The 18,255-nt window shown below is 38.3% G+C and overlaps 1 protein-coding gene across 4 annotated transcripts in view; it reads right to left on the bottom strand.

Annotated features, from left to right (window-relative positions):
- Positions 1 to 649: 649 nt before the first annotated feature.
- LOC109930294 (myosin-10) overlaps positions 650 to 18,255 on the bottom strand; it is a 152,914-nt gene continuing 135,308 nt past the window's right edge. For all 4 annotated transcript variants that reach the window (XM_048610752.1, XM_048610754.1, XM_048610751.1 and 1 more), the window contains 8 exons: positions 16,703 to 16,864; positions 15,865 to 15,993; positions 14,091 to 14,179; positions 12,089 to 12,212; positions 10,230 to 10,438; positions 7,929 to 8,037; positions 3,614 to 3,786; positions 650 to 2,570 (listed from right to left, as the gene is read on the bottom strand). In XM_048610752.1, coding sequence (XP_048466709.1) covers positions 2,423 to 2,570; positions 3,614 to 3,786; positions 7,929 to 8,037; positions 10,230 to 10,438; positions 12,089 to 12,212; positions 14,091 to 14,179; positions 15,865 to 15,993; positions 16,703 to 16,864 — 1,143 coding nt within the window. In that variant the 3' untranslated portion in view covers positions 650 to 2,422. The remainder of the gene's footprint in view (positions 2,571 to 3,613; positions 3,787 to 7,928; positions 8,038 to 10,229; positions 10,439 to 12,088; positions 12,213 to 14,090; positions 14,180 to 15,864; positions 15,994 to 16,702; positions 16,865 to 18,255) is intronic.

Below are 18,255 nucleotides of genomic sequence, written 5' to 3'. Positions count from 1 at the left end.
TCAGATAAACATGAACTAGTGGTTAGAAAATATAAACCACCCACATGAAACATAAGATACTGAACTGTTTAAGTCAGTTTTTAAGTTTATAAAGCTTGACATTTCTTCACTCAAGGGAGAGGGAAAATGCCTAAGCAGCACAGAATCTCTAACCTCTAGCTTGCTGCTCCAAACCATCATGCAGATTGGCTCCCTCAAATATTTTGTTGAGGCTATTCTCATTTCTTTCCTGAAGGCAGCCATTCATAAAAGGATACAATTGCACAGATGTTGGCAGTTGCTCATTAACCTTACCCAAACAGATATTCTTCCTGCATTGGTTGGCAGAGTGGCAAGCAATTCCGACATAACTGGGTAGTCATTACAATAGAGTTTAACACTGCCCTTTTCCTACACCCACACCTGCACACATTAGAAAAGAACAGAGGGAAGCCACTGACCTCTCACTTTGGAAACACTGAGCTCTCCCCACAAACATTGTTCCAATTAAGGTCAGATAATTTTGCATTGAGCACATTTTTAATACAAAGGCATTTTCTGTCCTTTTCGTATCTATTCTGCACATTTGAAGGGCAAAGAAATTTGTATTAAAAACAATTTGAAACAAAAAGAGTGTTAACCTGCAGAAAAGAGAACACTGAACAACAAGTGCATTTAATAAGTTTATTTTTTTAAAAATTGGTTCCAAAGAAATTTATTGAATGGTATAACTGTCTAGAAACACAGGTATACAAAGGTATGAGAACAACAGCGCCTGGTGGTCAACAGCCAGTACAGTAAAAATACTTCAAACAGATGTTAAAGCTTTAAACCAGAAGAAATTGAGAAATTCCTGCTTGGTACAGAAGGCTCAAGGTACTTATTCAATAACACTGAGTTAAACCCTATATCATAGTCTGATCACAAGGGTTGCACAAGGCATAAAGCACAGCTGCATGTAAAATATAAAACCATTTTAATGGCTATAAACTCAGCATATTGTACTATATGGTTTCAACTGTGATACTTGCTCTTGTAATCAAATTATAAGCCATGTCTAAGGCACTTTCTGAAACCTCTTTATAGGACTCCAGATGTAACTCTGGTCCGAACAAAAATTGATAGGAATCTATTACAATGCTTTTGAAACACAGCATCTGGTAGCTTGTGGGGATTGTTTCAAATATTTAATGAATTGCCAAAGACCAAGTATACATCACCCCGTATGAGAAAACATTTGAGGTGAAAACAATTTGGAAGGGTAGAAAATTTGGAATGTAGGATCGGGTTGTGGCTAACAAGAACATTGCTGAATGCTGTTCATTTGTGCTCAGTGGGACAATACAAAAAGGCCAACCACCTTCCTGAGTCCATCCTATAAAAGCCAGTTTTCATCCACATTTTTAAAAAGGTGGAAAATTGTTACCAAGCGATTTAATATTGTCAGAACAAGTGTCTGAAATACTGATGTCCACTGTGTATAGAAATGTAAGCAGCTACATGAGAAAATGAGACAGAAATAGTTCAAACACCATAACACACTCTAAGTACAACATTTTGATTTCCAGTATAGCTATTGAACACTTTTAAAAGTTGTACTTACTTCAAAATGATTTGTGCAAATTAGCTGAACACCAATGGCCATTACTACCTTTAAGTCACCTCTAGCAATTTGAAAAAAAAAAATGGTTTTAAGTTCCTAACAAGTTTACTGGGCAGCATGAGTGAATGCAGATTAGAAATCTTTGTTGCAAAAATAAGTGAATGAAATTACATTATGACTGACTTCAAGGGTACTTGTGTAGTTAAGTTTGGGCTATTTGCTATCCTGTACATGATCCGTAATCACCGATTACTCATATGTTGGCACTAACACCGTCCAAGTCAATCCTCACATTTAATTAGTCAAGCTAACCAGATACCGCAATCTTCACAGGCTTATTTCTCCTTCCTCATTATAAAATTTGTTTACATAGATCCAGCAATGGTCACAGTTTGGTCTTAATACAGCAGTCAGCTGCAGACTAATAACTTGATTAATTACCCACAAAATTATAAGGAAATACATGTTTATTTGTACATGTAGCATGCATAGTAATATACAAGAATCCTCAATCCTAATTATGTCTGGAATTCAATTAAATTTCCAAAGAAAACATAATTCAGGTGTTGTCTCAACAGTCAATGTGCTCAAATTAGTACTTGATTATCAAAGACAATTTAGGAAAGCAATTGTGTGAATACAATAGGCAGGGTGTAGTATGTTGAGACAAAAAAAAATTAAGACCGAAAAGAGCAAGAGGTTTATATGATTCATAACTCGCCAGTTTAAAAAAAATAAAATGAGGGTAGAGAGAATCAAAAGTCAGCAGTTGAGAAATCATTGTGTTCAGAGGCTCTCTGAAATCAGAGATGGGCATTCTGTGCTGACTACAAAATGGCTCTACTCTCCCTGGCTTGTTTGCGTTTCATTGACATCACCCCCTTTACTATCAACATCATCATCTGAGAGTTCAAGGGCAGTGCCCTCCAGTTGCAGCGCCCGCCTTCCTGCTCGACTGGTTGTAAATGTCAGACCACTTCCTCCTCTCCTAAAGAAAAAGGAGCAGCAGTTATAAATACAGTGCAAAATACCAGGCAATGGCATAGGATTACAGCACCCATTTTCTGTTGGAATTGGGAATGATACAGACATACAGCTATTTACATTGGCACTAAAGAGGTTTTATCAGTTTTGTATTTATCTATTTAATTTGTTATGCTGAAAACTGGCAAAAATTAAATAAAATCTAGTTGAGGAATCTGGCTTTTTACCATGTAAAATAATGTGTGTGCATGGTGTTTATACTTGGATAACAAAGAGAACAACGGTTCCTGGGACTCATCTACTGAAGCTGGGCAGGATAGTTGCCTATACTGATGGAATAAAGGTCTCTTCTTCATAGCCCAACTTGCAGAAAATGCAATTGGAAGCAAAGTCCAGTGGCCCAGTGGGAAAGGGCATCACGACACAAAGTTGTTGCTAATTTTGTATCAAGAATATTAATCCCATTCAAATATTATAAAAAAATGACTGAGAAGTGCAAATGCTACAACTGCCAGTGACAAGTTCAAGTTAAAGTTAAGGAAACTCTTGCTTTTCGTCCCATTGATGATTTTATACCTTGACCGCAAATACTAAAAATCATATGCCCCTGTTCCAAAGCATCAAAAACTGGGGAGTTGTGACGGAACTAAAGTGGGGGAGAAAAACCAAATATATCAAACAATGCTGTTCCGTGCACATATCGCAAAATCAGGTGACAGTACCTCATACTACTGGCCAGATCTGAATGGACTTGAAATAAAATGTTGTATGCAGTGAAAAACATGTTTACATTTACATGTACAGAGACAACACAATGACAACCCAGGACTGGAATTTAAATTATTACAATATTTAGCAAGTCAGCAATGCCACATATTAGCTGCTCGATGTGGCCCTAAACCACAGGCATTAGGCTCAGTGTGGAAAAAAATTGTGGTTGAAGCATTGATCCAAACTCAAGATGGAGTTCATCTACATTAAGAAAAACGAAAAGAACAGGATTTATTTTCTTCTCAGATACAAATCTCTGTATAAAGCCCACATTACCTGAGCCTGCTCTTCAGGGTGTTCACCTCCCGATTCATGGCCTCAGCAGTCTCCGTGGTATCATCCAGTTCTCGCTGGAGTTTCCGACGTGCTGCATTCGCACGCGTTGCCTCCTCTTCTGCCTCCTCCAACTGCCGCTTCAGTTGTTTCATGCGAGAGTTGGATTTCTCTACCTGGAAATATTTGGCACCTCAATTGATCTTTAATTTTTAAAAGAATCAGGTAGACATCAAAAGTGATTACAGCAACACTCTTCTCCCACTAGACACACCAACCTTCCACAATTGGCTTCAGTAATTGCTCCATTTGCCTCCAAATACAAAAAGCAGAAGGGCATGACCATCACAGAAGCAGTTTTAAGCTAAACACAGTCCAGTAACAGTATCAGTGCATAATGCAGTCTCATTACTTATTACTCCTCGAACCAGACCACTGCGTATCACCCACCTATAGAATGCTATACTATGCAGATCTAAATCTTATTATGCAGTTAATACCTCATTTACAATTTTATGGAATGTACGCTATACACAGGCTTCCTGTCTCTTGCTATCAAACACAAGAACTTGATAGATTTTAGTGGCACCAGTTCACAATATACATGCCAGCTACTTGAAAATCAAAAATCAATCCCACAAAAAAAAAAACAAACAAACAAAGACAGGCTGTGCAATGTTGCCTATTTCCTCCTTCCACACCCACCTCCCTCAAAATCATCCAAGGCTACGTAGGGGTCAGTGATAAAACAAATGGTGATGGATTGGTCACAACCTGGTAATTCACAGCAACTGCAATAAGGAAAACTTGGTGACATGTATAGCAGTCGGCTCATCTAACATCTTCCAGTTCATGCCATCGCAGACAAGTAATGTTACATCTGACAATACCATGTTAACTAGCAATGTCAGAAGTGACCTTCAGAGCACACAGGCCAGCCAATTGAAAATGCTTAGTCTGGCTCATAATGCAATAGGACTTGCTAAAAGTTACAGCTATATTTATGACCATGGACCTGTCCAATACAGTACAAAAATTTGTTCACACATTACACTTTCTTGTATTAATCAAAGCATGGTCACCATTATGTTGGAGAAGAATTCACATCTGTCCTGAAGTCATGGTAAAGTTCACAACGACCGAGTATTTAGGTTACTTACTTTTAAGCTCCTCTACAATCCATCACCTTTTGGGCCAGTGTCTTCCCCTATTTGGGAGTTCTGACCACAATGGGAATGAAGGAAGGGAGGAACTGCCAAGTGGTACTAACCTGTAGTCTGCTCAGCAACATTCATAGATCAACCTGGTTTCTTTTATTTCTTCCCTGGATTTTTGTCCCTGATTTGAACTAGATTAAAACCCTTTTATATTGGAGCCAGTGTGTCAGAATCTGTGATCTGGTTCCTAGCGTTTACATTGTTATCTGGTATTCATCCTAATAAAAAAAAATATACTTCTAATGCTTTGAGATTGTACAATCTGATATACAATAGACAACCAAATCAGTAATATAAAATGCCAAAAGTGGTTTACAAATACTAGTGTCTGACTGTGACCAATAAAGTTGAACTGACAACATGAAACTTGATGGAATTGCTCTTAGTTGAAGGTTGTGGCTCCCATTAGCCATTATAAACTGTATCAAAATGTTCAGATGGTTTGTACTGCATGACCAAACTTGGTGACAGACACAACAGCCTGTGTTTTTATTATAGAATTTGAGCAACCATGCTACTGAATCAAATTTTAACTAGGTGAGTGCCACAGCAGGTTTGTCATGGGCTTCTGCCATTGACTCCTTAGGAGAAACTACCAATTCTAAAACCTTGAATAAAAAGTTGGGCTGTCTGATTTTACAATCAAATTATCTCTTTCGATTCTGCTAATCGGATTATAGTTCCTTTCAACAGTGGCAGTTGGATTTAAGGTTCGCGAAGATTTGTAGTTTGTGGTTGTGGGGGAGGTTGATGACTTGATTGCCGAGCTGGCTGGTTATAGTTCAGACATTTTGTCTCCATGCTAGGTAACTTCATCAGTGCGGCCTTAGATAAAGTGACGTTGTTCTACTCTGCTTAGTATTTATAAGTAACAGTTTAGACGGACGGACGGATCAGCCAGCTCAGTGAGCAAGTCAACAACCTCAGTGGCAGTTGGATTTTGGGAATGCATGCATAAGCATACAAGTTGTCAGAAGTGAGCTAATTGTTTTGGATTGTACTCCCAATAATGGCTGATGCAGCTATATTAATTTTTCTTCCAAGCAAAAGTTCATCATCTGGTACCCATTAAGTCTTTTGAAATCTCATTTGATTGACAGCTGTAGCACTCAAGACCTCCTAACAGCAATAAATAATGCAGTTATGTATTTAAATCTTTTTAGTTCCATATCAGAGATAAGCTAGAACAAGGGTTTAGAATTCACATACTGCCTAAAATCTCAAAAATGCTGATAAAAGGTCTCCAATCTCAATTATTTTTGTTGATGTCAAGTAATCATATTGCCATCTATGTAAAAAAAAACAAAATCCTGAATTGTTATTTATTCTTGTATAATTTTGTATCTTGAAACAAATTTCAATTAGTAGTTTAGACTGTACTGCATAAATTGCAAAATGTGCTCTCATCCATTACTTCAAAGTGATCAGTGTATGATAGTATCACATTATATAATGCACATAGCCCTGTAATAACAGTCTATTAATTTTGTGCTTTTTTTTGTCAGGCTGAGCTTTGTAGGTTTTGGTTATGAAAACTGAACTGACTTGTATATATTGAAAACTAGTCCCAACTGTGGCGTGTATCCATCTATAATGGAATATAATGGCACTTAGTCAAAGCAAACACACTGCATAAATTAAAGGCTGATAGTGATTACTTTTAATTAGCTTCCTTTGGTTGACCATTCAGGGCAACAATTCTGCAAATTACATTCATTCTGAAAAGCACTTTTCTCCCAGAAGTTTCTGCTTAAACTGATTTGCTTTACTATTAAATGCAAAAATTGGCTGTGAGCCAGTGTAATTGTGCAGTGCATTAAAGCCAAATTCTTTTTCAAAGATAGCTTTAAAAGTATTTCTTGATATATTGAAGAGTGATAACTGCAACAGAAAGTGGGTTTAATTAAAGAAAGGTAGTATTTTAAAACTATGTCAATCAGCAAAAAGCTGCATTTCTTTAATTGCTGAAAATTACTTTCCAAATAACAGTCAGTCAATCATTCAGTTAGATTGAGGCACAACTAGTTCCTAAGAAATTCGAAAACAAAAAAAAAATTCAAAAACAAAAAGTGTACCAATTGGTGAGCTTGCAACTAGTTTTATATTTTTGGAATCTCCGTGATATATGTCCAATGCTAATTAATTCACTCCCGAGAGTGTGGTCAGTTTTGGGGAGTAGCTCCTGCATCTACCATATGGTGTTTTCAAAACTAGCACAAAAGCTTACAGAGACTAGAGTTGCAACAGAATGTAACTGGTGCTCTCTTGCAGTGGTTTAGATAACATTAGGAAAATTGCAGTGAGGAAGCCAGTGCAATTCATTAGAAACTCCAGGTTAAAACATTTTTAAAAAATGAACAAAAAAAAAAAATCAGGAAGAAATACATTTTCCTTTTCCAGTGACAGAGATTTGTTTAGCTGGGGGCAAATTACTAGGCAGCACAGAGGTGTCTAATATTGCGATCTGGAAAGTAAACTTCACTGGTTAATCAGCACCATGCAGACCTGCAGAAATGCCCAGTTTTTAAACTATATTTCAGGCTTTACTATCTAACATGTATGAATGTTTTATGAAGGTCAGAGTTTTCCTATTGTTTTAAATAATGAGGATGTGCTGAGGGGTGTCAGAGATATGGGTTTCAGTACAATGGGGCATGGGGCAGCAGGGTGGCTCAGTGGTTACCACTGCTACCACAGTGCCAGGGACCCAGGATCGATGCTACCCTTGGATGACTGTGTAGAGTTTCCACATTCTCCCCGTACCTGTGTCGGTTTCCTCTGTGCGCTCAGATTTCTTCCCACAATCCAAGATGTGCAGGTTAAGTGGATTGGCCGTGCTAAATTGCTCTGTAGTGTCCAGGGATGTGCAGGTTAGGTGGGTTAGCAATGGTAAATGAAGGGTTACAGGGATAGGTGGTCCTGGTGAGATGCTCTTTGGAGTTGGTGTGACTTGATGGGCCAAATGGCTTGCTTCCATAGGATAGGGATTCTACAATTCTGTGATCAGACGTTCCATGGTAACACCACAGAACTTTTATTTCAATAAAAGTTTATTTCTACATGAATCATAACATTTGAGGAATAACAGATTGAAAAACTACCTGCTCCTTGTATTGATCTGCATGCCTGCGTTCATCTTCAACCTGCATGTACACTTCCTTCAGCTTCTTTTCCGTGCGACGAACAAGCTTGTTGGCTGCTGCTCGTTCTCTGTAATGACAAAGTCACTTTAAAGAAAAAAAGCTGGAAGACTGAAAAGAAATCTAGACTGCAGTAGAGAAACAAAGAGACATGCTGATCATCTTCTCTTGCACTCGAGGACAGAAGCAAAAATACCAAGTCAAGGGGAACAACAATTCATTCTGCATGGGAAGACTGTGCCAATTAGTTGACAGTGCAACTGATTGGTGCCTTCTTTACAGCAATGCCTTGGCCAAAGGAGATTTATTTCCAACTTTTGAAAAAATGCATGTGGCTTCAATTAGTCAAGGCATTGCCAAGGGGAATGCATCTGGGAGCAGCTATCCCACTGCTGACAACATGTGCACACTTACTGAATATTCCCATCAATGTCCAACATTGGTTAGGATTCTGCTATTTGACAGAACTTGCTGAACAATCCCAGGCGCACTAATTATACTTAGTAAAATTTAAGATCAGCTTGAGTTTGCAAAGTGGCTCATTTCCACTTGCTTGAAGCTATTAAATGCACACAGAACCCTGCTCGCAAACAGAAAGAGTATGCAGTGTACCTTTTAAAATTAAAGAAAAGGTTTGTGTCAAGTGTTCCCTTGTACATTCTCCATGGCAATGTCTCAGAATCTGCCAATGGCATCCTTTATTGATGCAAAAACAACATTTGTGTGTTTGTCCTGACAAATGGAAGATTAAAAGCTTCAATGGTATATCTCATCTGTGACAGTCAAGTTCTGCACCTACCAAGTGACTTCTTAAAAATCCAGATATTTATCCAAAACATTGACACTTAAATTTAAAAGATTTTCCCAAATTTGTGATAACCAACATGTCTTAAGTGTGGTACCCAACTTGTTCAGACCTTGATACAAAATAGATAGCTCAAAAGAAATAGAAGATACTCAACAAAACAAGTAAATTTGTACATGTTCAGCTTTGAACACTGAATATATATCCAGAATGGACTATGGATGAGAGAATTACTTGCTGTACAACCATATGTCCACCAAGTGGCAACATGGCAATTACTAACAGTAAATTGCACTTAAGTTTAATTTTAAATTGCACTAGAACTAAAATAAATTCTTTTACAATGAGATTCAAATCAAATTTGAAAAATTTGAGTTATTTGGAAAAAAATCTAAAAAAAAACTTAATACTTAATTGTTACCTATACCGTGAAGCAACCTACAATATTAACTGCCATAAAAATGGCTACCAATAAAGAACTGTGGGATTTTCTAAAATTCTTCAGATTACTTTCAATTTTCTGAATAACATTGACGACAATGAAATGAACAGTATTGTGAAATGGACAATGCAAAGTGCAACAATAAGTTTGATTGATGAATCATCCAGTGTTATATCTTTTTACAACTTCACATTACTATCTTCAAAATTACAATGTGTAGAGAACGTGTACTGACAGGGTGTTACATTGTTACACTGAACCAAAGAGATTAAAATCAAAATGGCAATTCTGACACTAATTGCACATAACTACCTGACTAAATTGAAAAATCCCTGGTCCTATTTTGTTTGAAATTAGAATTGAAGTGTTGCATTTAAACTAAGTGCCAATTAGCTACCAAGATCAAACAGGTCTGCATGATCATTCAGCAACAATTCTGCTGTACATAATCTATTATAAAAACTTTGTAACCTCTCCCACCGTCCTTTAACAATAAGCACTGCTAACATTGGGGAAATCTAGCATTCCAATAAGAAGCTATCACAAGCAGCGTGAACATTAATTATCTTAAGTGTAGTTTAATTCTGGATTCAAAAAAAATTAACTTCATATCCAATTAGCAATTGTTGCCAAAAGACAAAAAAAGAAGGTCTTTTGTAACCCACCCCCCCAATAGATAAAAGAAACTATAATAATTCCCTTCACATAAACATGTAACAATGAATTGCAGCTCATTTAATGAGGCCAGTGAATAGATCAGAATATAAAAATAAGTTTGAAGTGATGAGAATGCATCTTACAGTACGAATACAGGCCTATGGAATAAAGCCCTGGAGGTATCTTGGGAACCAGTTTTTAGTTATAAGATTCAAGACACTCTATTGTCTTGTTTGCCGGACCAAATTCCTTGTGTTACTAAAATGATAATTAACATGAAACTGGCAGGAGCCAAGCATATATAATGTGGTGTGTGTCAGAGGGGGAAAGAGGGAAATACAATGCACAACGGTTTTACTTTGCTTCCTGTTCAAGTTGTTCCTCCAACTGCGCTATCTTGGCCTCCAGTGCTGAAATTGTTGACTTGAATTTGGACTTGACTGATCCCTCCAGTTCTTGGAGCTTGGCTTTGAGTTCTTTATTCTGTCGTTCAAGTTGTTGCCGTGCATTTTCACTCTTCTGTCCAGCACTGCGTTCGCTAGCAAGCTCAGAGTTCAGAGTTTCAACCTTGCAAGAAAGTTGAAGCAGAACAAATGGGTAAAAAAAAGTTGAAAATCTCAGACTTTGCCAAATGCTTCTCCAATATTTTGGCTTCAGCTAAAGATCCAATGTAACTGGTTGTATTTCCTTGGTCAATTAAGTTAACAAATAAATAAAAACATATGGTCAGGGCATTAGTACTGCAGAAATATAGAACACAGTATCAAATCTGCTATTGCAAACAGAGTGCTGAACTGACTTATTGTGCTTTTCATCATTCTTGGAAAACAATGCATCAATTTTGTTTTATAAAATTTAAGGCGGCAACTAGTCAAACAAGGCACCATTGTACCACTTAATGAACAAATACAGATATTAAAATCCAAATTATAATGAAATAAATTCAGAATGCCTGTGGTCAAGGATTTCCAAAATTTCTATTTCTCAAAATCCAGTGTCTACATACAGTTTAGTGTGCAATATCTTGTTAACTTAAACTACACACACCAAAGTGAAGCTCTGACCTTGCAACTGGCTGCTCTGCACACTTGAAATCAGAGGCTAACTAAATATGAAAGCATAGAATGGGTTAGAGAAGGCCAATACAATTCAATAAGCCCAGTTCTTACACAAAACACTCCACTTGATCGTTGATTATCGAGGAAAGACTCTGGAAAGGTTTACCCAATCACCAGGTAAACCAAGCATAACTGCAACATAGCCATTTTACGAGACTAGACCCAAAAGCTGAAATTCTAGATTTTACGCAGGAAAGACTGCTTCACATTCTGTGTTTTTGTCTTTTAGTATATGGAAGAGAATCCAATCCAGAAAAGGAGAATTCAAGTCGATAGCAGGAATGCAATGGGATGGGGATCGGGTGTGTAATTGGTTAGTTAGTACACTGACCTTTCCCTAGCCAAGTTCGAAGGAATACTAGGGCTACATTAATCAGCCTAACATCCCTACAGGGCATTAATAAAGTCAGCACTTCATTGACTTGAAACATCTGACCTTGCCAAACACAATCCCAGCACTGGATCACAGCTTTAAAGGAACATTTGAAATACAAAACTATTTCCTGGGTAGTGAAGTGAATGGGCTTAGGAGTTAGAAGTTTATACTGTTCAAAGCTGCAGGAAATCAGCAGTCAAAGCCTCTTACTAAGCTCAATACAAAAGCAACTCCTGTCGAGGAATTTTGAGCTTTCATGGCAGTGCTGCAATTCTGTGCCATACAATAAACAATGCTTAAACTTAATGTAATTGTATCCAGCTTCATAGCAGCACGAATTGATGAGGTGACAAAAGGTATTTCGCAGTTTCTCTAAAGCAATACTATGCCAGCGTAAGTGAGAAACTTTTCAGACTTTACTGATAGAAATTGTTGTTTCAAGAAGCTGTTTTTTGCTGAGAAATTGTAGTTATTACATTAATGAAGTAGCTTTGGGCATACACTGAGTTTATATATTTACTGGTTTATTCATTTCATTATGCATTAGTTTATTAAATATTATGCAAGTTTATCACAAGACTCAAAAGAAACAAAAAAATACCAAACAGGCAGCGTACTCATAACTAAAATGGATTATGTTAGTAACGTGTCGTGTCTAGTGGGAAAATTTTCCATCAGGTCTAGCACAACCGGATTAACTTTAAATGGTGAAAAAAATCAAACCTGCATTGTAGTTTTGCGGAATCTATCATTAAGGAGTTCCATGTTGCTCTGTTCTTCTTCAAGTTCTTCCTCTAACTGGGCAATACGAGCTTCCAAGCGACGTTTCTCATCCAATAAAGCAGATCTGAGGAATCAGACAGTGTTTTAAAAGGAGGATTTCTGATCAACCAGATGCTCCATTCACTGGAACCAAATAAAACAGATTAAGTCCCAATTGGAATTTGAGAGACTTAAATGAAGTTCCTGCCACCCTGTGTGTGATGTGCAGATAACCAGAAGGTACCACAAAGCTCATTCAAGTTGCCCCTTTTAAAGCACCAGACACAAGAAAACATAGATACTGCACCATGACATGCACACGCTATGCATAAAGAGCAATTAGAAGGGACGTTATTTACGATGCAGGTTAATTCTGTGCCAGAGAACTACAGCCCAGGTTCTTAAAGTTCTTTAAAAAATTGGTACAGCATTTTATGTTCTATCTGCATCATAAAACTGGAGTATTGACAGTTTAAGCTAAATAGCATTTTGACTGCATATCCATGTCACTCCCCTAAGCTAGCACAATTATCTTCACCCGCCCAAGGCATGTGTAGCAATACATGCGCTCATCTGCTCTAGTTTAATCCATGCTCAGACAGTGATTAGAGTACTCAATGTGAAACATAAATGAAGCTCAGTATGAAGACCCAAAGCAAGGTAATCTCATTGATTCTGCATTCTCCACATTTCAAATGGTGTTTGCCAAAGTAAATGACAATGGAGCATTCCTACAGAGAGGTTAAGTCCCAACTTGCATCTATGTACCACTTTTAATGTGAGTAAAACCAACACAACCACGGGAATGAAGGCTAACTGATGTGTGCACTACAGCTAAACCCTGACAGACATATTTAATGTACAAGCATTTGTCCTTAAGGCAACTTTACATTAGCCAACGTGCAGTTTGGATACAACATACAAAATAAAACTTGAAAATGGGTGGAAAGCTTCTTTTACCCACTTTTTCTGTTGTCAATGAAGTGGGCCGGTGTTCTCATCTGTTTAATGCTGTCTGCTTAAATGTACTTTTCACACGACTGTCAGGACATTAGATAATCAATTGCTAATGCCATTATAAAACTTCACAACCTAGCTTTCAACTTCAATGGGAGAAAAAAAGTGACACAATGGTATAGGTTCCAAGGTATATACAGCTGAGGGATAGGAAACTGCAAAACTGCTTATATGCAATAGGATATCATTTTCATACACATTGGCATATGCCCTCGCTCAACAGATCTTGGCAGAACAATGTTGTACAGAGAACACCTCACTCTCCCCAGAGTTATGTTTGTGTGTGATTTATACAATAGATTTCTGTATTCAGGATTTATACTGTTGATTTCAGTTTCATGACCTTGACTGAAAAGTGTATGAACATGGACCAAGGACCAAATCAAGCTCTGAAGCACTGCCAAGTCAAATAAGCTGTTGGAACTTAAAGTCCTTCCAGAACTCACAAAAGGGAGGACCAAAAGAGAGTGTGCCTATTTGCATTAGTAGTAGTGGTAGTGGTAGTAGCAGTAGCAGCAGTAGCTGTGAAAATGCATCACAAGAAAAGGTAAAAGACGACATGGGGAAGGAAAGACTGACCTAGGAGTGAAACATTACCATTAATAAATTTCAGGTGCAAGTTACCTGAAGGCACTGTTAGCAACAGGCCAAGTCTGTTTATGTAGCCAGATCAATTAAATTTGAAAAAACTTCAAGCAATAAATTTGAATTTTGGACATAAGACTGAAGTCTTTTACAGTTCAGGACTTTATAAAAATCTTACAGCTGGGTAAGAAGTCCAGCCAGTTGTGAACTCAAGATACAAATCAGATCCAGCCTGTACTGCTGTTGGCAAAACATGAATTTCATTGAGATTTAAACTTGGGACTTAATTTGATAAGAGTTTTAAATAAACATTTCTTAGTAATAAATTTTGCAGCTATGGATCTGTGCCATACTTCCTTACTTTCCAGATGTGCTGTTTGCAATTTCATCCGCCAGTTCATCACGTTCCTGCTCTGCATGGCGACGTGCTCGCTCTGAGGCAGCCAGTTCCTTCAAAACGATACAGCATTAGTATCAAGTGAAGCTGATCTGTGCCAATCAATCAGTCACTAGACGGACTGGAAAAGTACTTTGAATAAATAGTTATTTCAGGAGTTGACACAGTGTACCAGTTCCATTAAAACATAACCAATGTATCTCCTTATTAACAGCAACAGGTGTTGTGGTCAACCCAGATGATGCACCACACATGAATTGTAATATTCAAAGCTATAATTTTCTTAAAATTAGGTTTATTTTTAAATGAGATACAGAAATGAGTAGGCCCTGGAGACTATTCCACCATTCAATGTGATGGTTGGTAAATAGTCTCAAGGTTCCATATTCTAAATATTTCACTTCACTGATAACTTTAAATCCAAGCTCGCTAATTTCTGAGTTAGTATTTCCTGCTTTACTAGGAGAGAACTCCATGCTTTTAGACACCCTGTGTGTGTAGAAGTGCTTCCCAACTACTTTCCCAAATGGCCTGGCTTGGATTTTAACGATTGCATCCTCTTGTCCTAGAAATGCCACTCTCGGCCCCAACAGTGAAGATTTCTAAGCCTTTCAAACCTCAAGCAAAAAAATCACCAAACTGAACATATGAGAATACAATTCTAGTTCGTGCAATTGCTTCCTGTAACCCAGTGAGACCTCTGGCAACATGGTGCAATTGCACCGTACCCTTTCAAGGTAGTGTCCTGAACCATACAGCACTCTGACACGGTCTAACTTGGGTTTTGTACAGCTATACAAAACTACCTCTTCTTTATACTGATTAGTGTAATTAGAAAGGCTGAATATTAGCCTCTAATTTCTATGTGCCTGAATATTACATTTCACTTATTTACCAACAAGGCACCCCTAAAGTTTCAGGCCTCGGCTACCACCATTTAAAATTATTGGCTCTATATCTTATGTCTAACAGAGATGGCCTCACACTTAGTTGCACTGAAATCTAACACCCAGTTTCATCTGCTCAGTCCAATGAAGACTTTGTAATTGTGTCTTGTTAGGGATGCTTACTTTGCTGACAACTTAGTTATTGGCAAGCTTGATCGCCATTTCCAAATTATCCAAGTCATCATTAGTGAATGTTAAGTGCTGACAAATAATTGACAAAACAGAATTATTAGCCTAATTTTAATTTTGGCAAATTAAAGCAAAATAAGTCAGCACTGAACCAAAACACAAATCAATCATTTCAGGGGTTTATCAGCTGTTCTGCTCTATAAACACCAATCCAGACAATAAATTGTTGGGCAAAAAAATACCACTCCAGTCAAGAAAGATCAAAACAATCTGTTACTTTTGGAAGCTGAAGCTTTACACAGGCAGACTTTTGCTCCTATTCTTTGCACGTCCCTCCAACAAAACCTACGTTATCCAAACAACTGGCCCCTTCAAAATTTTGTAGGTTAGCCCTGAAGGTTTCTGTAAACTTATAGCTTGTCCTTAAACAAAGTCATCAGACCCGGAGCTCATCCATTTGTATGGTTCTCTCAAAATGTGCAAAATTTCTATGCACAATTTGCTGGTTGTAATTTGAGCTGTACCAGTGAACTTTAGGAGATGTACATCTGTATTAGTGGTCCTGGAAACACTAGACAGACATTAGCGTTGACAATCCCCCAGTGCCAGCAATGACTGACAGGTCAGATGTACATACAGTATGACTGATTGTACCAACAAACCTCGTGGAGTTGTAGAATTTCTGCCTCTAGACCTTTCAGCTTCTTTTCATTTTCTTTTGACTGAGCAAAGATCTCATCCCTTGAAACACGAGCCTCTTCCAGCTCACGTTGGTAGTCTTTCATCTGTGCCTGAGAAGAAGGTTTTAAAGGAAGGGTTTACCTTTCGACTGCAAATCTTACCCAGCCATTATAGCTGAAGACATAATAACTATCAATTACCAACATCTCCCTGGGCTATATGTGCAAATATGCCTTGGATGTTGCTCAAATATTTCTGCTTTTCTTAGTTCACAATGACATTAGAGAGTGGGGAAAAAAAAATTCATCCGTACTTTGAGTTATAAAATTCACAAGGAATGACAAAAAGTACCACCCTGTTTGGGTACAATTGAGTATGAGGGCAGATAGCTGCAATCTGAAGTCCATTAGAGACCTCAGGCATGTGATCAATGCTGATAGCTCAGTGTAGTTTTGAAAAGCTGCTGCCTCTCAGTTGAAACATTAAACTCTCAGCTCATGTGATTTTGTTGCAGTGAACATTAAATGATAGCCCACAGTATTTTATGTACAGACAGGCAGGAAGTTTCCTGCCTAACATTCCTCTCAAGCATCCCACAAAAGAAAAATGCTCATCAGGTCAAAAAGTCTCAAGTGGGATCTTACTGTGCTCAATTCATTTGCTGCTTTTGAACTATACTACAAGTGATTTTATTTGCCTTTTGAATTACTGCAGCCTCTGATTTATTGACAGTTACAAAGTGTTTAGTTAGAAATAAAGATACCTTTGCCCATTGACACAAGGTAAACAAAAAACAAACTTTCAGAACCAGAGAGTTACCTGAAGTCTGCGGAGTTGTTTGATTGCCTCATCCCGGTTCTTGTTTGCTGCTTCAATCTGAGCCTCCAGATCTTTCAGATCCATCTCCAGCTTCTTCCTTCCAGCAACTGCTTGTGCTCGCTGTTTCCTTTCATCTTCGAGCTCAGCTTCCAGTTCACGAACCTACAGTGTGAATTAACACATTTCAGGTCATACATTATGACAACTGCTTCACAGCTTTTTGACATCCAGGGGGTCATGACAGAGACACTATCAATTGCGCCAATTTACCACAAACTCAGTTGACCCTGAAATAAATCCACCTGTTGCTCACTTTCATCTGGTCCACCTGACTCCTCCATTCACTTCCTTGACTTCACCGTTTCCATTCATTGTTCACTGACTGATAGTTCCCTCAACTATACTGCCTCAGACCCTGCTTCCTGTAAAGGCCTTCAGCCATATCTGATCCATCTTCTGCATCTGTCCTCACCCTCTCCCAGAGCAATTAGGTGGAGGAGCAACACATCCTCACCTTTCACCAGTCTATTTCAGAAGGATCGTATTCAACTTTTGCCATCTCCAGCAAAATGCCAACAAACACCCTCCCCTGTCAGAGCGACCAGTTCTCTGGAATCTATGACACCCTGGTCCACTCCCCCATGACTCCTAATGCTTCCTTATTCCTCCACAAAAGCACCTTGTCACTTAATTGCAGAAGGGATAACACTTGCCCATTTACCACCTCCTCCAAGGCCCCAAAACTATCTTCCAGGCTAAGCAACATTTCACTTGTACTACTTTCAATTCTTTCTAACACTCACAACATGGTCTCCTTTACATCGGCAAGACCAAACATAGTCCAGGTGACCACTTTACAGAAGATCTTTGCTCTGCTTGCCGGAATGACCCTGGCCTCCCAAATCACTTAGCCCTTCAATAAAATACCTTGCTCTAATGCTAATATTTCTGTCCTGAGCCTGATGCACTGTTTCAGCAAATCACAACGCAAGGAACAACATCTTATTTTCTGCTTAGGAATTTCACAGCCTTGAGGTCTCTATATTGAATTCAATAACTTCAGAAGCTGACTGCATTACGTCTGTTCTCCATTTTTCTTATATTCTTGCCCCCACAGCTGTGTCATATTTATAGAGCTATAGGGAGAGGCTGAATAGGCGTGGGCTCTCCACACCCCAGAGCGTTGGAGGCTGAGGGGTGACCTTATAGAGGTTTATAAAATCATAATGGTGAATTATAGGGTGAATTAGGGAAAGGTCTTTTTCCCCAGGGTAGGGAGGCCCAAAACTAGAGGCCATAGGTTTAAAGATGAAAGGGGAACAATTTGAAAAAGGACCTGAGGGCTAACTTTTTCCACAGAGGGTTTGGGTATATGGAACGAGCTGCCAGAGGAAGTGGAAGAGATGGGTACAGTTACAACAGTTAAAAAAGGCATCTAGATAGGTATATGAATAGGAAAAGGTTGAGGGACATAGTCCCATTTGCCAGCACTTGGCCCAAGTCAGATTGGGATGTCTAGTCAACATGGACTGAGGGGTCTGTTTCCGTGCTGT

The sequence above is a fragment of the Rhincodon typus genome, chromosome 23 (assembly GCF_021869965.1).
Source record: "Rhincodon typus isolate 14 chromosome 23, sRhiTyp1.1, whole genome shotgun sequence".
In the NCBI taxonomy this organism is placed as follows: domain Eukaryota; kingdom Metazoa; phylum Chordata; class Chondrichthyes; order Orectolobiformes; family Rhincodontidae; genus Rhincodon; species Rhincodon typus.
Note: the sequence above shows the minus strand (reverse complement) of the source record. Positions and strands in the feature narration are given on the sequence as shown.